We start from the raw sequence: 19,987 nt of genomic DNA on the forward strand, positions 1-19,987 counted from the left end.
AAATTCTTACTTGTATGTTCACTTTCTCCAAGCATCATGTCTTCATATGAATTGCTTTCTTCATCACCATCTGATTCACATCCACTGATTTGTGAATAGTAATCATCATCTCTGAGCGAATCAAAACAGTTTCTTTTTCTTTTGAGGTCTGTTTTTTTTTTTATGGGAATTTCTTTTATTAAATCCTTCTTTAACTGATTTTGCAAATCACCAACACCTAGAAGTCTATTCCTCTTTTTTGCTAAAGAAGACATTCGATTAGATCGATTAAATTTACATTCTTCTTTACTTAGTACCGGAGTACTAAGAATTGGTTTTTTTGCCAAACAATTTTCAGGGTTAGATACATTTGTTCTTGATCTTCTTTGTAAAACTCTAGGTTTAGTTGTACCATGTCGCCTCGCACTATTTGTAGTACGCTTTGTTGTCCCTCTTGCAACCATATTAGAACTGTAAGTTGCATAAGACATAACATTATTATTAAGAACTACTAAAATTTACTAAAACAAATATAATAGCTATCAATAAAGCAAGAGGTCTATTCCGCTTAGTGAAACAACTTCAACCAGTCACCGGTTTCTAAGATAATGGGAATGTCTTTGGAGATGGACCGAGGGAGCGAGGTACTCCATCTCATAGAGGCCCCAGATGCAATCAAGAAGAAAGTATGTGAGGTGTGGATGTTCTCGTGCAGTTTTGCTTATGGATCTGTTGATGCTCGGATCAATTTAATTCATTGTCATTTGAATAATCGAAGTTAGTAGCCGAGTTCTTTGCAGATGAAGGAGTAATGTGGTTTGTTTTTTATTAAAGTTAGGTGACCATTCTTTTAGATAGGTAGAGAGGTTAGGTCCTTCAAGCACACACTATGATGATTTAGGAGGACAGTTCAGGCACACACTATGATGATTTAGGAGGACAGTTCAGCACGCTGAATCTCATGGGTTTTCAATTTCCAAAGCAACAAAATAATGGCAAAGAGGCTTTAGTCCTACTTTCTACCCTTGATGCCTACGTATTCCTAAACAGTATTGTGGCATTTCTAAGTCCCCATCTCCAAGCAAAAAAAAAAAATTGAATCAAACATAACATAAACAGTAAGAAGAGTACCTGATTTGGTGAACAATGTATAGGTTTTGGTTGAGTATAGAGAGGGTAAGGAAGTGTTTTGGTTGAGTATGGTAATAGGTTTTTGGTTGAATGTGTATAAGTGAATAGTAGAGTATGGAGAATTAACCAAATCTAGGGAGGTATTTATAATTATTTAGCATTCCTTTTTTTTAGGAGTTGCTTCAATTACTACGTGATTTGTATAGATATAGGAGATAAGGCATGATTTGTATATATCTTAAATAAGATTTTTTTTTTCAATTATCTTAAATTAAGCAAATCGGCCTTGGTTTACTTGCTGATAAGGCATGATTTGTATATATTTTAAATAAGATTTTTTTTCAATTATCTTAAATTAAGCAAATCGGCCTTGGTCCACAGGAGTTGTGAGCGAACCATATTTGTAATATTCGTCCTTTTTCTAAAACAAACCAACAATGTGAATTAATTGTGAACTCTTATACCCCTTCGGTTTTACAAAAAACATCATAATAGACATGAAGTAACACATAAATTGCAAGACACTACAGGCAATAAATAGCTGACACTTCCAAATAAGAGGAACCCTCAATTATTTGTTTCTTCTTTTTCTGACTGATTAATCTAGAATTTTTCTTCTCACGCATGGCACGACTAACCACCAATGGATCCCAGCTCAATCCAGATGTAAATTCAAGCACATCGCGGACAATTACTGGCTCACCCTTGATCCATTGCTTCTGGAAATGGTTCAAGTCACTGTATTGTTTATCTCTAGTTGACAAACAGTACAAATAGTTGTTGTTCGAATCTACTCGAAAAGCAGCCTTGCATGCATTTTGGTTTGCCAAATCAATCTCAGCTAGCTTCTCATTCTTCCGCAGCACTTAAATCCACACTGAGGTCGAGTACCTTTCCAGTGATAAGGGTATACATGTTGAGCACATCCATAAGAGTTGACTCAAAGTGTGTAGTGGCATCATAACTCATTGATATAAAGCAATTGTCCAGGGAGGGTTCATTGACAGGTTCATATCTATCATAGACATCGAAAAATATCTCGTCAACAGGCCCTAGAAGGTCGATTCCTTGCTTCAGTTCAACTTCGGGATGATATGTCTCTGCTTCCGTAGAAACAAAGGCAATGAATTTTCCCTTAGCAGCAACATTGTGTGAATACGAACAGTAGAAGAGGTACATGTCTGATTTGCTGCCTAATTGCTTATGAGGGAGGATGACTTGCACCGAATGAGAATCATTTCTATTTGGGATAGGATGGCTCATAATACAGATTGCCCTGGCAACCCTCCCAACCTTCCTAACCTTATTGAGCAAGTAAGAAGGATCACATACAACTTTCTTGCATCTGGCAATTTCTCCTTCGGAAATGACACCAAACACCTTTCCTTCCTCATCAAACTCTACTTTGCATTCATGTTTATTTAGCATGTATGTTCCACCATACACTGCACTGAGCCGTGCAAATGCCTGAGGAAGCTCTGCTAAGCCATATAAAGGATATATATATATGGTGATCCTCCTTGAAAACGTGCTAAAGATTCTGCATAAAGCTTCATTCTCATCACTGTATCAAGTGAAGGTTCATCAAGGTAACGGTCATCTCTATGAAGTGCCAAAGCATGACCAATAAAGTCCACTGTGTTGTCATCGAGACCGTATTTCGCAATAAGTTGTCTTGTAGTTACTCTTGTACGGTCCATTCCCTCGTGTGTTTGTGGCTCACTTTCTTTGTAATCTTGAACGTAAATGAAAAACTTGCGAGCACGACGCTTCTCAAATAAACCCATGAGTGGAGATTTCAGGGCCTCCATGTCTGTTGTTGGAACCTTGTGAACCTTTCCTTTGTTAAAGACAAAACTTCCATCGACAGCCTTAAAGGACAAATATTTTGTAACATCTGTATGGATGAGTTTGCGCACCAGGGTACCATTTGCCATCATGAACTTTGGGATCATGTCCACATTATAGTCCCTGCTAGAGCCTAAATGTGGTGGAGGCTTGTCATCTCCCCTAAATCTTTTCCAAAGCTGAATGAGATTGAGTGAAGTTGACTCTCGCTGTAATAGTCATTTCTATCCATGTGCAGGACCTTGAGGCTGTCAACAGAGAGAAGACCGCTGAGGATGCATTCTTTGAGACCTGTCCCCAAAACAATCACATCGTACTCTTCATCCATGGTTTTTTATTTTGATTGATTGATTGAGGGTTTTTTTCTCGATCGATCGGCTGCTGCTCCTGCGATAAAAGAATAAATGGAGTCTAAAGTATTTAAAGAAAGTAATAAGTTACATATGAAAGGATGTCATATATATAAGAATCATAGACATCATGAAATAATAGTTTACACGGATTTTCTTAAGGAGATTGTTAAGAGCATACAACTTAGAATTTCCGAAATAGATCTCCCTCAAGTAAGTGCATGACACCTATAATAAACATGTTTAGAACGGTGAACATAGTTCAAACATTAGTGTCTCTTGGTAATAATAGTTAATTGATAACCAAGTTCTTGTATAGCTTTTACTCCATTTCCTCAAACTATATATGAAGTAATTCATTTGAAAAAAAAAAAAACTAAAGCAACTAATAAATTGCATAAAGTCAATATCATTAAAGCATCCAATGGTTTTTCATATCCAACCAATGCTTGCATAACACAATTGCATAAGGTCAGACCACTATTGTTACACTTATTATTCTATATACTTTCAAGTTATATTATTTAGTTCACTATAAATTTAATTGTGTAAATCAGTCGAGCCAAATCCAAACAAAAAGCTTAGCATCAATCAAAACAACTGTAAATAGCAGTACCAATCTTAAAAAAAAAAAAATGCATGCCAGAAATCTAAATCTAACCATATGTATATAGATATAGTGGATCCAAGAACATTTTTAGATCATTGGCTGTTGAAACCTTACACAAAAAATGGCGGTAAATACACTTAATGTGGAATTACTACTATTTCAAAAGGGCATGCACAGTAGCTTCCAATAAGATATAAAGAAAGTAGTTAATTACTTAATTGTGCCCTCTCAATGTTGCGGCTTTGTACTGCACTATTGGATTTGAACTACTAATCATTTAACCTTCATTGAGTTGTGAGAACCCAAAGTAAACATTCCTATATACCTAGCCACCTAGGTGCACTTGTATCGAAAACAAATCCCACCAGAGATGCCATGGCATCCCTAAAACCACTTTAATCCCATCACAAAAGCCATGTTATGTTTAGTGGAAAAAAAGAATATAGATACCCAATGTAAAACAAATTCAACGTGTAACCGCGATTAAGGTAGAAACAAAGACATTCACCAAATGAAATGAAAGCAATTAATAGACGTAATACATGTAACAACCTTGCCAGAAAAAAAATGAGATCTTCTTAGTATGTATAAGTGCTAGAATAATCAAGAGGAACCAACAATGTGCACCTCCAAAAAATTGGGAATTCCAACCAATAAGAAAAAGAAAAAGAAAAAGTTAGTACTAAATCTAACCAATGGAGAGGCAATGCTCAACGTCACATCATCCAAATGATACAAAGGGAAGGAATGATAAACAACATGAAGTTATCAAATCAGGCAGGCGTGCTACTTAATATAACCAAATAACACATTATCACCCATTCTTTTGATTGTGATATACTTGTGATAAATGGACTAAAGTCACTTTAACTTGTAGCAGAGGTCGGTATCAGTAACCCCAATTTCAATGACCTTGATATAAGACAAATGACCAACAATCATTTTACATTTATTTACAATATGGTAAAGGATGAAAAGTACGCCATATTACCCCTAAGCATAACCTGCTTGATTATTTTAGTCCTCTTTCATATCAGTCATCTTATTTTTTGAAAAATGAAAAACCATTCATATAAACAAAAGCATATTAACTAACTTGAATCTATTTTATTCCAGCAATCTATAACTAAATCATGTGAGATTAGGAACCAATTTATAGGTAGGGACTGAAGATACCTTATGATGAAGAGCCTTGCATGCACTACCAGGATAAAGAAGAGTGAATGAGTAGGATAAAGAAGAGTGAATGAGTTAGATGACAATTATCATAACTTTCTTCTTTCTCAAGAATTCTTCAAGAAGCGGAATCAGTTCTAGCCCCATTAGCATATGATAGCCAACTAATAGAACAGGACCACTTAGAGCCAATTCCATCACACTTAGAAAAAAAAAAGTAAAACTAAATAATCTTTTAATAAGAAGGCCATGACAGAGTAGTAGAGTTGTACCATCAGTTTGGTTTATACGTCGGTGATAGCGATATCTATCCCTAATCATACAGGTATGTCGTCACTGTTCACTCTTAGGGATTCATTGTTGATATGTACGAAGCCGTTCAACACTTGGCATTATCTGTTATCCATATTACATAGAAAATCAGAGTGCCATAAAATTGGAAAAAATAATAATAACAAAGAATAAGATTTAAGAAGCGAATGAGAAGAAAATCTTCAATTCGGAGATCGATGTTACCCAAACATTGATAAACGCCAGAATCGAAAACTAATGAGAAAACATAAACATAAAATAAGCATTTAATCAAAAACTTCCTAATTAAATAAAAGAGGAATGGAAACGACAAAAAAAATGGAAGAGATTACACATCTCTATGAATAAAAACCCAAAGACGGAGGAAATGCATATTTTTTATATTAATATGACTTATATCAGTTATGAAATCAACTGCACATGGAGCCGTATTTGATTGTCTGCATCCACAGGAACAATGACTTGATATTGAAAAAGAAAATGGCTTTGACGTTGGACCTAAGCTCGAGATTTTCAGGGCTTTCTGACTTCAGATTGTTATTGTCAATTGCAATACTTTACTCAATCAATAAAAACTAAAATAGTAATTATATTACTTTCACACTAATGAGTAATGATAGAGAGACTGAAAGAATGAATTTCCAATACATAATGAATGTACTGGGAATAACAAAGAACTCCCAGAGTTTCTAAAGTTTACTACCAACCTACTTCTGGGGAATAGTTTAAATAATTAAAATAGGTGAAGCAATATGAAATTTGTATAGGGACGTCATCCGATAATCACCTTTGATACAGACATCGTGGTAGTGTTTAAATAATTAAAATAGGTGAAGCGATATGAAATTTGTATAGGGACGTCATCCGATAATCACCTTTGATACAAACATCGTGGTAGTTGTAAGAGTACCAGTCTTGTCACTGCAGATTACTATTGTGCACCCTAGCATCTCTACTGAAGGCAAAGACCTTACAATAGCATTTAACCGTGCCATTCTTTTTGTAAGTGTATAGTGTGTATAGCCTCAATTTCATTCCCATCAGTAATGTCGTATCTCCTGCAGATGGGAAAACAAATTAAATTTGGATCTCACCATATTGCAAGTGTATAGCGTGTATGTACATACCAAGGACACGCAATAATGTCGTATCTCCTGCAGATGGGAAAACAAATTAAATTTGGATCTCACCATATTGCAAGTGTATAGCGTGTATGTACATACCAAGGACACGCGTGTCTGTGCGTGTAAGTGAGAAACCTATAAAATCAAAACTCAAGGCTTTACCCATTAATCGAAGATACCGCAAAACATTTGTATTTTTTCTCTGCTCCAAAAGCTACAAGGAACCAAAACACCAAGAATATCAAGAAAATGCTAAAAGATTGCCCCCATTCTGAAACCCACTGCATAACAAAAATCTAGCAAATAGGAAAAAATAGTGAGCACCTACACTGCTACATGCTTGCACTATATCTGACTTAGGTACTTGGGGACAACCACAAACTTCCTGCAAGAACATAGATAAAACCATCACTTCACGGTTAGTCCACTGGACATGAGAAAATTAGAAAACTAATACATAAATAGTCCAAAGTAGATGCTATATACCTTGCTAAAGTAACACTGAAGTATGAACTATATACCTTGCTAAAGTAACACTGAAGTAAGAACTCCTTAAGTACACCACACATACCATAATAGTATAGCAAATTTGACATTACCTGCAGAGAGAGAATCAATTTTCATAGTTCCTAAATTTTATTTCAAAATCAAACCAATCTCACAATATCTGCCACCTTTCTAAATTCTTAGTTAGTATGTTTGTTTGCTTGCTGGAAATTCTTTTTTGCTTCCTCATCAATCTAATAACACCAAAATTAGTTGGGCCTCAACTTCGTGGATGAAGGTTTGGGAGGGGGATTTGGGACCCTAGCCACTTTCGGTTTGACAGAAAGTTGGGTTTTGGAAAACCTGTCTTCAAAATTTGGAGACCCAGATTCATGAGGAAGACATGGAAGACTAAATACAACCCAAAATAACTGCAACTCACAAATGTAAGCCATCGCTTTAACTGGTTCGTTTCCAGAGATCATGAGATCGATTTGCAAAGAGGCCAAGAATACAGAGTTAAAGAAATTAAACTAATGTCTATTGATGAAACATACATAAATGGCAATAGGAGTTTAATTTAAAGCAATAGGCGATGCATTCCATGCCAATATTAAACATCTGGAAGAGTGTAAACATACTTCATGACCGATTCTCTCTCGACTGATTTTATCTGCAATAGCAACCTTTACTTCATCACTGGAAGCAGCTTCCTTTAACTCTTTGTCTAGTACAAAACCAAATCTCGCACCTAAAAGGGTTAAATGTAAAGTTAAAGAGAAAGTTTTCCAGAAAAAGCACATTGGAAGAATAGACATATTACAAATAGTGTAACCGGGGAGGTAGTGTATTCATTTTTTTTTTTTTTTTTTCTCATTCATTAGTGTTTAGTTGGTAGGGAAAGGGAAAAAGATAAATAGACAATCCTAATTTTGAGGAGAAAAGTTAGGATTTCGGTAGAATTTGGATAAGGTTTATTTATTTTTTTGTTTTTTTTTTTTTCAATTTGAGGAGTCTATAGAAAATTAAGCATAGATTAGGGAGATTTAAATAAATCTGGAGAGGTGTCACTAATTATTATTCCATCCAATTTTTTAGGAACCAATCATATTGTTGGAAGTGCAAAATGGAGCGATATAGTGAGGAGAGAAAATATGCGCGAGTTTTTATATATATATAGATATACATATATTTTAGGCTTTTGAGTCATTAGCCAAATGGCTAGTAAGACAATAAGACATAGAAACGCATAATTCTCATAAGACATAAAAAAAAGAAAAAGAAACAAGAATAAAGAACGTGCATATCACGTGCGTTCTGTTCATCAGCTAGAAAACTTTAAAAAACAAAAACTAGAGAAAAAAGATACAGGCTAGTCGAGAGCATCATCTATAAATCAATCAATGGCTGACCATTTAGCGGCAGACGATTTAGACCAACTGCTCGACAGTAAGAAATAACCACCCTTTTGTTTTATTTTAAATTTTAAATTTTAAATTTTAAATTTGACCACTACTGATTTATGGCTCTGTAAATTATTGCGAACAGGTGCTTTAGATGATTTCAGTAATCTCAATCTTACATCGTCTTCTTCTTCTACACAAAGGTACTTGTTCATTCCATCGTACCCATTTATTTATTTGTATGAACCGATGAACCACATGGAACGACTAATGATTGTTCTCAACCTAGTTTGTTGTTGCACACTTGCACCTAAGAGTAAATACTTTCTTTAAAACCAAACTTGAGGGTATGCAACTGAATGCCTGCCTCCGTCACTGGTCTGTCCGAGTGTTTGGACTAATTTTGCTGCAATGATGTTTTTTTTTTTTTGTTTATTTGGGTATCTGCGTTTTTTGTTTGATATGGTGCCATATGAGATTTTGTTTGATTTTGAGCTTTGGATAATTTTGCTGCAAATATATGTTTTATTGGTAATTTTGTGGGTTGTTTTTTTTGTTTTTGGTTGATTTTGAGCTTTGGATAATCTGTGTATTTTGTTATATTAGAAATTTTGTTTAATATTGAGCTGTGGGTATTTTTGTGATTTGGGTTTTAGGGTTAAAGATAATGAGGAAGCGAAGGTTGGAAGTAAGGCTTGTTTGCCTACTGGGGTACAAGGATTGGGTGGTGGATTGCCTGATTTGAGAAGTAAGAAAAAAGGGAAACAGAAGGCTTTGAAGGAAAATCACGTGACTGAGGCTTTAGAGAAACTTAGGGAGCAGACTCGAGAGACGGTTCGAGGATTGGAATCGACAGCGTATAAACCAAAGGCTGGTGGTGGTGATGATGATTTGGGCAAGGAGGGAATGATGGAGGATTGGGTTAAGCAATTTGAGGAGCTTGCTGGTTCTCAGGTATTTTTTTTTTATATATATATATTTTTTTAAATGGTTGATTTGGTTGAGAGTTATGTTTTGCAGATTGTACGTCAGGACTTCCAAACACAATTATAATGCATGTTATGTAATTAATATGGAGTTATAGATTACTTGTTAACCTGCCTGGACTAGAGATACTTCTACTTGCTCAATGTATTATATTTTGTTTAGGCTGTATTGGGTTCATGGAATTAGGCTTTGTGAAGGTTAAGAGTGGCAGAGAGAGAGAGATTAAAGAAGTAGAGGGGACATTACTGCTTTTACCGTCTATGCACTCCTACTTTATTGATTAAAGAGAGGAAACTAAATTGCCTGCAAATTGAAAGAAAGTCGGGTCTCCTAATTTTCATAGCTTAAATAATATGCTTTCGAGTTGATGTGCCTTTTAGGTCAATCCTCTTCCTTAGTTTTCTTATCCTCTCTTGTGTTTTGATGGGAACCTGGTTCATGAATGAAAGACGGTCTTAATTATTATTATTATTATTATTTCCCTTATGATTGTTGATTCCACAATTAATCCTAAGCGGGTTAGAGAACTTCCATTTTTTTTACGTTTAATTATTTATTTATTGCTTATTTTTTTTACTTATTTTTTTCATTTGATTATTTTTTATTTTTTACCCATGATATTTGAATTTCATTTTAAAAGTTGGGGAACAGATTGACTTTCCTGATTGGTACAAAGTTGTGCACTATAAAACCCAAAATGAACTCATGTTACTGAAAAGTTTATGTTCAAAAATCAACACGTGTTTTGTGATGCAATAGTAAATGTTATTGGTTCAGACTAGGTATGGATACATACTGTTGAGCTAATAAAGAAGAAGAATTCAGAAAAGAGAATGAAAGATGTTAAAAGAGAAGAAGAAGGTGGAGGGATTAGAGTTTGAGAGAGAATACCTCTACTCAGTCCAATATATTATATTTATAAGAATCATTACATACGGATTAGGAATATACAAATAAGGAAACACATAACACATAAGATCCCTATCCTCACATATAAGGTATGCAGGATATAAAATATATGCAAGGATTATATCTTTCCATATACTTCAACACCAAAATTCATTGTTGTTAAAATCCAAAAGCTGCTTTGTTTTTCACATACATTAAGCATGGAGTCAACCTGTGGTTCTTGAGGAAGATAGACTTATTGGATCTTTCATTCTTTGGCCATGGGTAGGTTCCAATGTTAGATGGAATTCTATGGCTTTCAACTAAAGAGTTGGATAGCTTTTGGGGGGATCCTGTGTTGGTGTTGAGATAAGTTGAAGAAAAGGCTTTTTCGTATTGGTGTCATAGGTTACTTTGATAGAGAAATGGGTAGTGAAGAAATGCTTATCAGGGCTTCGGAAGAGATGGACGATAGCAACAGCCGTTTTTTCCCAGGAAGATGACAAGGTGGTTGAATTGGTTCTGAAATGGTCATGTTGCAACATGAAACAACTTTAGACAGGCACTTTGAAAGGGGAGGAGGTTGTAATGGAATATACGTTAACAAATTTAAAATTCTTGGCTAATGTGGAATCTTGACAGAGATATGTTAGTACCGCTCTAGGGAGTGAGAGATTAGACGGGCCATACCAAGTTATTCACTTGGCTCCTGAAGCAAGAAGACAAAATAATAAGCTATTCCCAAAATTACAGCAATTTTGTATAGGAGAAGTAAGATTGTGGGTAGCGGGGTAGGGAAGGAGCAGATGATCAGTCTAGTGTTGGTCAACAAGACAGCTGCACACTGAACAAATGGTAATGGTGAACTCTCCTTGTGTCTGGGAACTTACAGAGAATGATTGCAGCGAATTAGGGTCACCAAATTCAACTAAGAAGAGAGACATAGCAGCGGAAGTCCTCTATTTGCACATGAAAGAGCGCAGTGATGTCAGTGAGTCAATCAGCTGTATTTGATGGACAGGAAGCTACATTCCAGCAGGTGTTGAATGAAACTGTTCAGAGTTCAAAGGGTTCAGATGTGAACAAAAACGTTGATGGTAACTGATACAAAGACAGAGAGTTCTGGTGATGAAGGGTAGAGTTTCTATCTACAGTAAGGTATCGACATTAACCAAACGCATAATGTGAAGAGAACTACAGAAAGGTTCTTGAACCAAAGTTCATGGAGAGGATAATAGACTGGTCCTATTTGACTCATGATTGGGGGAGGGGATAGAGTTAGTATTCTATTTGCGAAGTAATTAGAATTTTTGAATGTAAATAGTGGAATAAGATGGTATTTGTTTGGATAGAAATGAACTATTGAGGGGCATTCTAATTTTGGGTCCAGAGGAAGAGGAGGCTCACTCTTTAGGTTATAGTCACTGCCAGTTGACCACACTCTACAAAATACTTGAGGTATATTGGGATCGTTGTAATCATAATTGACATCTGAAAATAAAATGAAGAAATGTATCGTTGTGTAGGAATGGAAGAGATGAGGGAATTTCCGAGCCTAATCATAAAATATAATGTTGGCTTTCATAGCTTCTTTTGCTTGATAAAACAATCACCAAACTGTGTTGTACCTACTATTCTAAAGCTTATGTAAAATAAAGTATTGTATACCGAGTAACCTAGCGAAAATAAAGAAGTTGTGTTGTGGAGCCAATGAAGTGTTGAGCATAACATTTTGATCTTTACATTTACTTCGTTTTGGTTTGGTGGTCAGTGCAATCCATTTCAGAGTATACACTATGCAGAGAAAATAAGTATGTCCTGGAGCATTATCTGAAAGCCCAAAGTAAATCTTTATTATTGCACAAAAAACATTACCAATTTTCTCCTACAAAGTCGTTTTTAAGAGCATCTCCAATGAGGCGTGTAAACAATATAAAGTGTAAAGTTTACACCCCTAAATTAAAAAAACCCCTTCTAATGGAGGTTGTAAACCGTAGTTAATAAGCTAATAGCTAATAGAGCAAGTGGGGAATTCCCCACCCGGATACAAGTTGTTAAAAAGCTCGGACATCACTTGGAGTGACGTCCGAATTTAAAGTATGTTCGGACGTCACGCCCCTCTTTAGTTCTTAAGTGTTGATTTCTAATTTTTAAACTCGGTGACGTCCCTCTTTAAATTAAACTTAAATGTCACTCTAAGTGACGTCCGAGTTTTAAATCTATTTTTTTTTACATCTCTCCATTGGGAGCTATAGAGTGTGGATGTATATAGTCTATAAATTAGTGTAAGTGGAGTTGTTAAATCCTAATGGCACCTAGGTGGAGCCTATTTGGAGGTGTAATTTTACACCCCCCATTGGAGATGCCCTAAGTCGATGTAATGCAGTATAATAATGCAGTGGTAAATGTTGAAGCAATCGAGTAGAAGATGATAAATTCTGGATTAGAAGATGGCCCAATCTAATTTGATTGGAACTTATGTGGTACTCATATTTTGATCAAGCTGTTGTTTACTTTATATGCTAGGATTTATTGTCATTCTAGCAAATGATATGTATCCTCCTTTTGATGGAAATATAATCCTTTTTAGTTATCATATTCATGTTTCCATTTAAAAGATGGTAAGCCTTTCTTCCCTTTTGTAAAGAGAATTGATCAGCTGGCTTGAGACCATAATTTCATGGAAAAAGACTCATATCTGTTTCAATCTGTCTCTGCTTGTAAAACCACTTTTGAGTTTCCTGCTTTTGAAAGATATTGGTTGTTATTCAGCTCACTGGAATTTGAAATTTCAGTCGAGGGATCAGATTATCCAATTCTACTAGAATATACAGAATGGCTTTCCATTGTCTGCAACTTATATGGTCTTATGCAAGATCCTTTCTAGCAATACCTTCTTGCAGTATACTGATGAATTTCCCCCTAAGTTGCTAGGATATGGAATCAATCGTGGAGACCATGATGCAGCAGCTTTTATCCAAAGAGATTCTTCATGAACCCATGAAAGAGATTGGACAAAGATATCCGAAGTGGTTGGAGGAACACAAGTCTGGATTGAGTAAAGAAGAATATGATCGCTACAGCCACCAATATGAGCTCATTAAAAATCTAAATGAAGTTTATGAAAATGACCCTGGTAATTATTCGAAGATTGTGGACCTCATGCAGAAAATGCAAGAATGCGGCCAGCCTCCAAATGATATTGTGAAAGAGCTTGCTCCTGATCTTGATCTAACCAATCTTGCCCAACTGTAAGGATTTTTTTTTTCTTATACTGTTCTAGGTTTCGTTTCATAATTAGAAGATATTTTATTGATATAACTAGGTGGAAACCAATTACATCAATACCTAGAACAACCGGCTAAGCTAGGTGTTATAGCATGATAGATGAAATTAGAACCAAGGACATGTAAGGCATGAGTTGTTTGTGTTCTAGCATGAGCTTTATACTGTAGTATGATCTTTATGATGTTGCTAGCATTATAATTGAAATTAGAACCAGTGACATGTAATGTAAGGCATGGAGTTGTATGCGTTCTTTTCTTTTCAAGCGACTCCATCAAACACAGTATTTAGCATTTCCTTCTGTACTGGATCACTGCATGCACCTCTCGCCAAAGTAAATTTTTCTGAGATAAAGTTATTGTTATTTCCTTTGTATTTATATTTTCGTGTCTTTTTCAATTTGCATGCTGCAGTTTTATTTATTTATTTATTTACTTGTAGTATATCAGTATGTTGGCTGCTTATCATTTGGAGTATATAGTTTATTGCATATGATCTGACAGTGACAGACAGACACATGCCCTTATTTTGTTGGAAATGCTTATCATTTGGAGTATATAGTTTATTGCATATGATCAGACAAACGGACACATGCCCTTATTTTGTCGGAAATGTGTTGATTAATTATAGAACGCTGAGATTTTTCTTTTATCATATCTCCTAAACTTATTATCTTGCACTCTTCATCTGTTATCATCTGTTATTCAGTTTCATCATCTATCTCCATTCTATACTAGTTCACTGGTTAAATTATGAACCCGTGTAATTATATCATTGAAGGTATACTATTGTTTAGCAAATAATTAATGATGATAAACATTACATGGTATTTACTCTGATACTGAAACAAAATCCTCAATTTCATAATATAGAGATTCAATTACATAAGTACTGCCTATAGGGATTCAAACTACAACTCCCAAACACACCGTGAACGTTTAGAGTTATCCATTTAACTATGTTAGATGGACACACCATATTTTAAGAATAATCCGTGTCGGATATGTATCCACGTGTCCGTGTGGGATATATATCGGACACATATTGTATGTGATATACCTCATATTTTGATATTTCGCTGTGTAAGACACTCTGTATCTGGACACACGGTTCCGTTTCAATGAAACTTAGCTATGTAAGAAAGTGAACGTTAGAACTTTTTGTTTTCTTATACGGTCCCGCTCTAGCAGGAATTCTTAGAAGTGATAGCGGAGAATTACATTATGGGTCTGCTTGTTTAGCTCGTAAAACGAGTGAAAACTTTGCTTTAGAAAGTTTTGCATCGATTTGCAACTTTCCGAGTGCTTGGTGGCATACTCATTGGATGGGTCCCAGTGGAAACTTTTCTAAAACAACCAAAAAAGAAAAGAATATTTGTACTCCCGAAACTCATGGCAAAACTTTGTCAAAACTGACGCCGGCCCGACCTTCTCTTCCCCATTCTCTTCACTCAAAATCCCTAAAGCTACCCCTCTCTCTCTCTCTCCCTTCTCACAGATCACGAGATCAACCACGAACCACTTTTTCATCTCAAAACTCTTTGGATTCAAACCAAGCACATAAGAAATTGAAGAAAGAATTGTTTTAGAAATAAAAATTTCCATTGGAAGACTTTCTATATTTGCTTCTTTTCAACTAGAAACAAGCGGACCCTATAGAATGAATCTGCAAATTACCACCATCAAATAATGGGTGATCTTGGACACACCCATAAAAACACTCCCGTACCCTAACTTTAAAATAAATAAATAAAATAATTTTAGACACATTTATGTTCCTAAATTACCCTTTTTTTTTATTAGGTGTATCAAAGACAAAACAAGTCATTTATTTAATATACATTGTGGGACTTCATACATACTAAACCCTAGATACTCTACGTTCTTTACTTATAACTGAAAAATAGCATGTTCATAATCTTCTTCTTCTTCGTGTTAATCAAAAGAAAAAAATGTTATTGATTTCTTCTTTTGATAAGAAAAACGAGTACCCAAAAAACGTGTTGTTATTTATTTATTTATTTATTTTTATCATTTTGCCCCTATTGGAAATACTCCAAATTAATTTGGGAGATATTATTGGATTGAGGCGGTTATTGGGGTATGGCAAAAACTTAGGTTAGTTATGGGGTACTGGAGTGTTTTTATGGGTGTGTCCAAGATCACCCTCAAATAATTTCATTTTGATATGCTATTATTGCGTTTGTCTTCAAAATTATTTCTGTTTTTTGACTTATTTTGGGAATGTGGCGAACTTTTAATTTGAAATACTTCTCAAAATCAAGATCCACAGTTATGACAATATTGAAACTTAATAAGTTAATATACACTGTAATCTTCTTGACCTCTTGTTAACTATGTTACCTCAACAGTAAGAAGGTGGCAACTCTAGTAGAATATCATTTCTGTTGTGAATAGGCCTTAGATTCCATCAATCCACATTTAAATATTAATTACAAAAGGTGCTTGCTTATTGTGTATCGCTTATTAGGTTCATTATGTTTCTAAGGATTGTCTCTAACAGTAACCTTCATCTTGACCTTCCTGCAGATCTCCGGAGATGCTTGAAACTCAGTCCAATTGTTGTGTAATGTGACATAAATCATACTTTCTGTTTATTTACATGTTGCTTCCGTGCCTGTTGCATTTTTAATTTCGTTCACATGATGTGGAAATAAGGTGATTTTGGATAGCCAGAGTTGTCATCTTATCTGTGCATATTGTAATCTTGGGATATTTCTTTTTTCATGTCTATTTTGTAATATCCCAGCTGCAAAAAGATGAGAGGAATTTTTTTTTGAGAAACTAATGACGTCGACTTAATTGCTGTGTTTGTTTACGTTGCAAATTTGGATATCTCCCAAGGTTGCATTTGATTATTTGAACTAGAACAGGAATATGTCAAGGACTAGGCAGGTTTTTCTACTTTCTACCACAAAATGGAGTGAAGCTAGTCAAGTAGTCAAAAGTCTTACTGCTAAATTGCCAATTCAAATTGCAAAGTCTTATCTGCATGTGCATCCGTTTGCATGTTCTCTCTGTTTTTAAAAGCTGCAAGGGAAACTCCTAGCTTCTTGCTGACCATCTTGCTGGTGCAACTATTTTCGGAAGAAATTGATTAGTATGTACTGTTTCCAGCTTGTTCGCTGACTAATGTATTGCTTGTTCAGTTGTATGTCGTTAGTTCTTAATCTTGGGTTGTATGGTAATCTGCCATTGATTTGTCTAATGTTTCCATTTCAACGCATGTGTTTTTCAACATTGCTAACTGTAGACTGTACAATATGATACGTAGTTAGATCACCAAGAAAACTGTAGACTGTACAATATGATTAGTAGTTAGATCACCAAGAAAAGTAGCATGATATAGTCAGAACTTAGAAGTGTTACAAGAGAAGTATGTGCTAATTGAGTGGCATCGAAGCATCTGTTGTATTAGATTAAGAAAAGTTAGATACAGGAACAAGATGAAGGGGAATTTTCCTACTGACACTTAATCCAATATCTTCGCTCATGTCTAATTGCTCCTTCTCTGCCGCATCAGGCAGCTCCCAATCAAACCAGTATATGAGGTTGACGACAACAACCTCAACGATAGCCATGGCAAATGCCATTCCAGGGCAACGCCTTCGCCCAGATCCAAACGGGATAAATTCATAATCTTGGCCATTGAAATCAATTGGATTGTTAATGAATCTCTCTGGAATAAAGTCGCATGGACTGTCCCATGATTTGAAGTCTCTTTGAATTGCCCATAGATTGATTAGGACTGTTGATTTAGCAGGGATATGGTATCCTTTGACAGTGGTATTGGTAGAGTTCTCTTGAACCAGCAAGGCAAACGGTGGATGTAACCTTAGTGTCTCTTTGATGACAGATTCCAAGTAAACCATTTGACGGATATCTTTCATATTAACCACTTTCTTCTTCCCAACCACTCGTCGCACTTCTTCCTGGGCTTTCATCATCACATTTGGGTTTTTGACAAGCTCTGCCATTACCCATTCCATGGCAGTTGACGCTGTTCCAGTCCCACCTACAAACATGTCCTGCATATAAGAAATAAGAAAACATCACCAATCATTTAGATGTATAATGTATTAGAAGAGGGAGCGAGAGAAAGTTGGAAGGCGAGAGAGAGATATACCAGTATAATTGCTTTGATGTTGGTTCGGCCAAAGCTGATGCCTAGACTGTCATTCTGTTGAATATGGAGAAGAATATCGACAAAATCTTGTGCAGCATTGCAATCCTCTTCCTTGATCTGCATTAGATGTTCGTCGATGATTTGATCAAAGAAGATGTCTAGTTCTTTTGATATCTTCTTAATCTTCCTAATAAAGAAAAAGTCCATCCATGCCAACCATGGAAACATGTCCCCAAAACTAAAAGCTGCAAGAAGCCTAACAAGCTCCTTGGACAACTCTCCAAACCTGTTGTCACCATTTTCTTCGTATTTCCTCCCTAGAACACATCTGGAGACTATGTTGTTCGTGACAGCCAGCAAAATCTCACTTACATTAACTGGAACTCCCGTCGAACGTGAACTAGATATGTTCTCAATCATTAGAGCAACTTCTTCTTCCCTAACCAAGTGGAATGACTGAACCCTCTTCAGGCTTAAGAGCTCCATTACACAAACCTTTCGTACCTGTCTCCAGTATTCACTATATGGCGAAAAAGCAACGTTAATGCATCCATAGAAAAACAGGTTACTAGCAGTCATAAACGGCCTATTTGCAAATACAATATCATGATTTGTCTTGATTTCTTTGGCCATCTCAGCTGATGAAACTACAAGCATTGGGTTGCGACCCATGTGTAGAAGCACAAGTGAGCCATACTTCTCAGAGATATCATGGAGAGACCTGTGAATTAGCTTGCCTAGTTGGTGAAGGTTCCCGATTATTGGAAGCTTTGGTGGAGAAGGCGGCGTGTTTAGTTTCTCCGATCGAGCTCCATTGATCAGCCTGAACAGAGTAAAAACAGAGATTAAGAAGAAAATAGAGAGTGCGAAGGGCAAATCCAGTGTTTGTAGTAGAGGTTTGTGTACATCCATTTTCTCAAGTTCTGTTTTTCATATCAATCATAAGTCATAACCCAACTATCCAGCTCTATATCTGATCTTATTTAGTCCCTTGTATATTGTCCGATATAATATTGTGCCAACTCTTGACGATGAAATATACTTGAGAAGTCAACTGTCATTTATTTTCTTTATTTCCCAACTAATTATTTCCAGTATACAAGATCCTACAGTTGGGGGTCAACATATATTAATCTTCAAACTATTTTGTCCTTCTTCATGCAAAAACCAGATGCGTGGAAAATGAGCTCTAAAAGTAAACTTTTTGGATACTTCAAATCAGTAATTCAGTTTTATTAAATTACAGTTGCTTTAATTCACCACTTGGTAGGTACTCATTGTCTCCGATGTAATTAATTTACGGGCCCTTCATAATATGTTTCTTTATATAGTTGCAATGTCGTCCAACATTGTGTATCTGCTCAATTGTGCGTCAGGCAATTGAATTGTGAACTAAATTAGTTTTCGAACCCATCTTACGAACCGGTGCCGTTATATTAAATTATTTTGAAAAATATTTTTAACTATACACGCAGAGTTATAAAACATAAATATTATATTAATCACTCATCTAAATTTCTTGTAACAGTTAAAACCCCACTCTCAATAAAAAAGAAAGAGATCACCCTTGATAAAATATTTTGACTTCTTTTTGTTGTTTAATAGTTGTTTAATAAGAGAAATTTGATTAGAGTTCTGTAAGAATGTCTAATAAAACAAAGATTATATTGAAGCTACTTGAATAGCAAGTCATTCTCAATCATACGAAAATAGATATGATAAACTAAATTTTAATTATAAAACTATACGTGTCGAGTTCTCAATACAACTATGTTTTGAGGCTAGTTCAATGCATTTCCATCCAGTTTTCAATTTCATGTTAATTATTTTTTGAGGTTAGTTCAATGTATTTGCATCAAGTTTCTGATTTCTCGTTAAGTATTATTTAAGTTTGGTTCAATGCATTTGCAAATCTAGTTTATGATTTCTTATTAATTATTTTTTGAGGTTGATTCAATGCATTTGCAAATCCATTTTTCGATTTCCCGTTAATTATTCTTTGAGGTTAGATAGTTCAATGTATTTGCATTATTTAGTTTTCGACTTTCAATTAATTATTCTTTACGGTTAGTTCAATACATTTGTATTCGGTTTCTGATTTCTCATTAATTATTACTCTTTAAGTTTTGTTCAATGCTTTCCATCTAGTTATCAACTTCTCGTTAATTATTCTTCTTTGATGTTATTTTAGTACATTTGCATCTAGTTTTTGATTTTCCGTTAATTATTCTTTTTTGAGGTTAATTTAATGCATTTGCATCC

The 19,987-nt window shown here is 35.3% G+C and overlaps 2 protein-coding genes, 1 long non-coding RNA gene and 1 pseudogene across 4 annotated transcripts; 1 reads left to right on the top strand and 3 right to left on the bottom strand.

The window, feature by feature from the left end:
* Positions 1-1,959: 1,959 nt before the first annotated feature.
* On the bottom strand, positions 1,960-3,332 carry LOC147494594 (guanosine nucleotide diphosphate dissociation inhibitor 2 pseudogene; annotated as a pseudogene).
* Positions 3,333-6,280: 2,948 nt separating this feature from the next.
* LOC147494595 (uncharacterized) lies at positions 6,281-8,026 on the bottom strand. Of its 2 annotated transcripts, XR_015199693.1 has the most exons (5): positions 7,066-8,026; positions 7,017-7,031; positions 6,859-6,915; positions 6,534-6,744; positions 6,281-6,464 (listed from the first exon to the last, which is right to left on the bottom strand). It is a non-coding gene; the product is annotated as an uncharacterized LOC147494595 (long non-coding RNA). The 2 variants fall into 2 exon arrangements; XR_015199692.1 differs by having other exon boundaries at positions 7,017-8,026.
* Positions 8,027-8,267: 241 nt separating this feature from the next.
* LOC147494596 (peroxisome biogenesis protein 19-2-like) lies at positions 8,268-16,383 on the top strand. Its single transcript, XM_086569081.1, has 5 exons — positions 8,268-8,465; positions 8,565-8,622; positions 9,076-9,373; positions 13,229-13,545; positions 16,129-16,383. The coding sequence occupies exons 1-5, from the start codon at positions 8,420-8,422 to the stop codon at positions 16,172-16,174; spliced, it is 765 nt and encodes a 254-aa protein (XP_086425207.1). The 5' UTR covers positions 8,268-8,419; the 3' UTR covers positions 16,175-16,383.
* A 608-nt stretch (positions 16,384-16,991) lies between these two features.
* LOC147494597 (cytochrome P450 71A1-like) lies at positions 16,992-18,766 on the bottom strand. Its single transcript, XM_086569080.1, has 2 exons — positions 17,726-18,766; positions 16,992-17,627 (listed from the first exon to the last, which is right to left on the bottom strand). The coding sequence occupies exons 1-2, from the start codon at positions 18,635-18,637 to the stop codon at positions 17,019-17,021; spliced, it is 1,521 nt and encodes a 506-aa protein (XP_086425206.1). The 5' UTR covers positions 18,638-18,766; the 3' UTR covers positions 16,992-17,018.
* Between the last annotated feature and the right edge of the window lie 1,221 nt (positions 18,767-19,987).

Source organism: Coptis chinensis, chromosome 6 (genome assembly GCF_015680905.1).
Source record: "Coptis chinensis isolate HL-2020 chromosome 6, ASM1568090v1, whole genome shotgun sequence".
In the NCBI taxonomy this organism is placed as follows: domain Eukaryota; kingdom Viridiplantae; phylum Streptophyta; class Magnoliopsida; order Ranunculales; family Ranunculaceae; genus Coptis; species Coptis chinensis.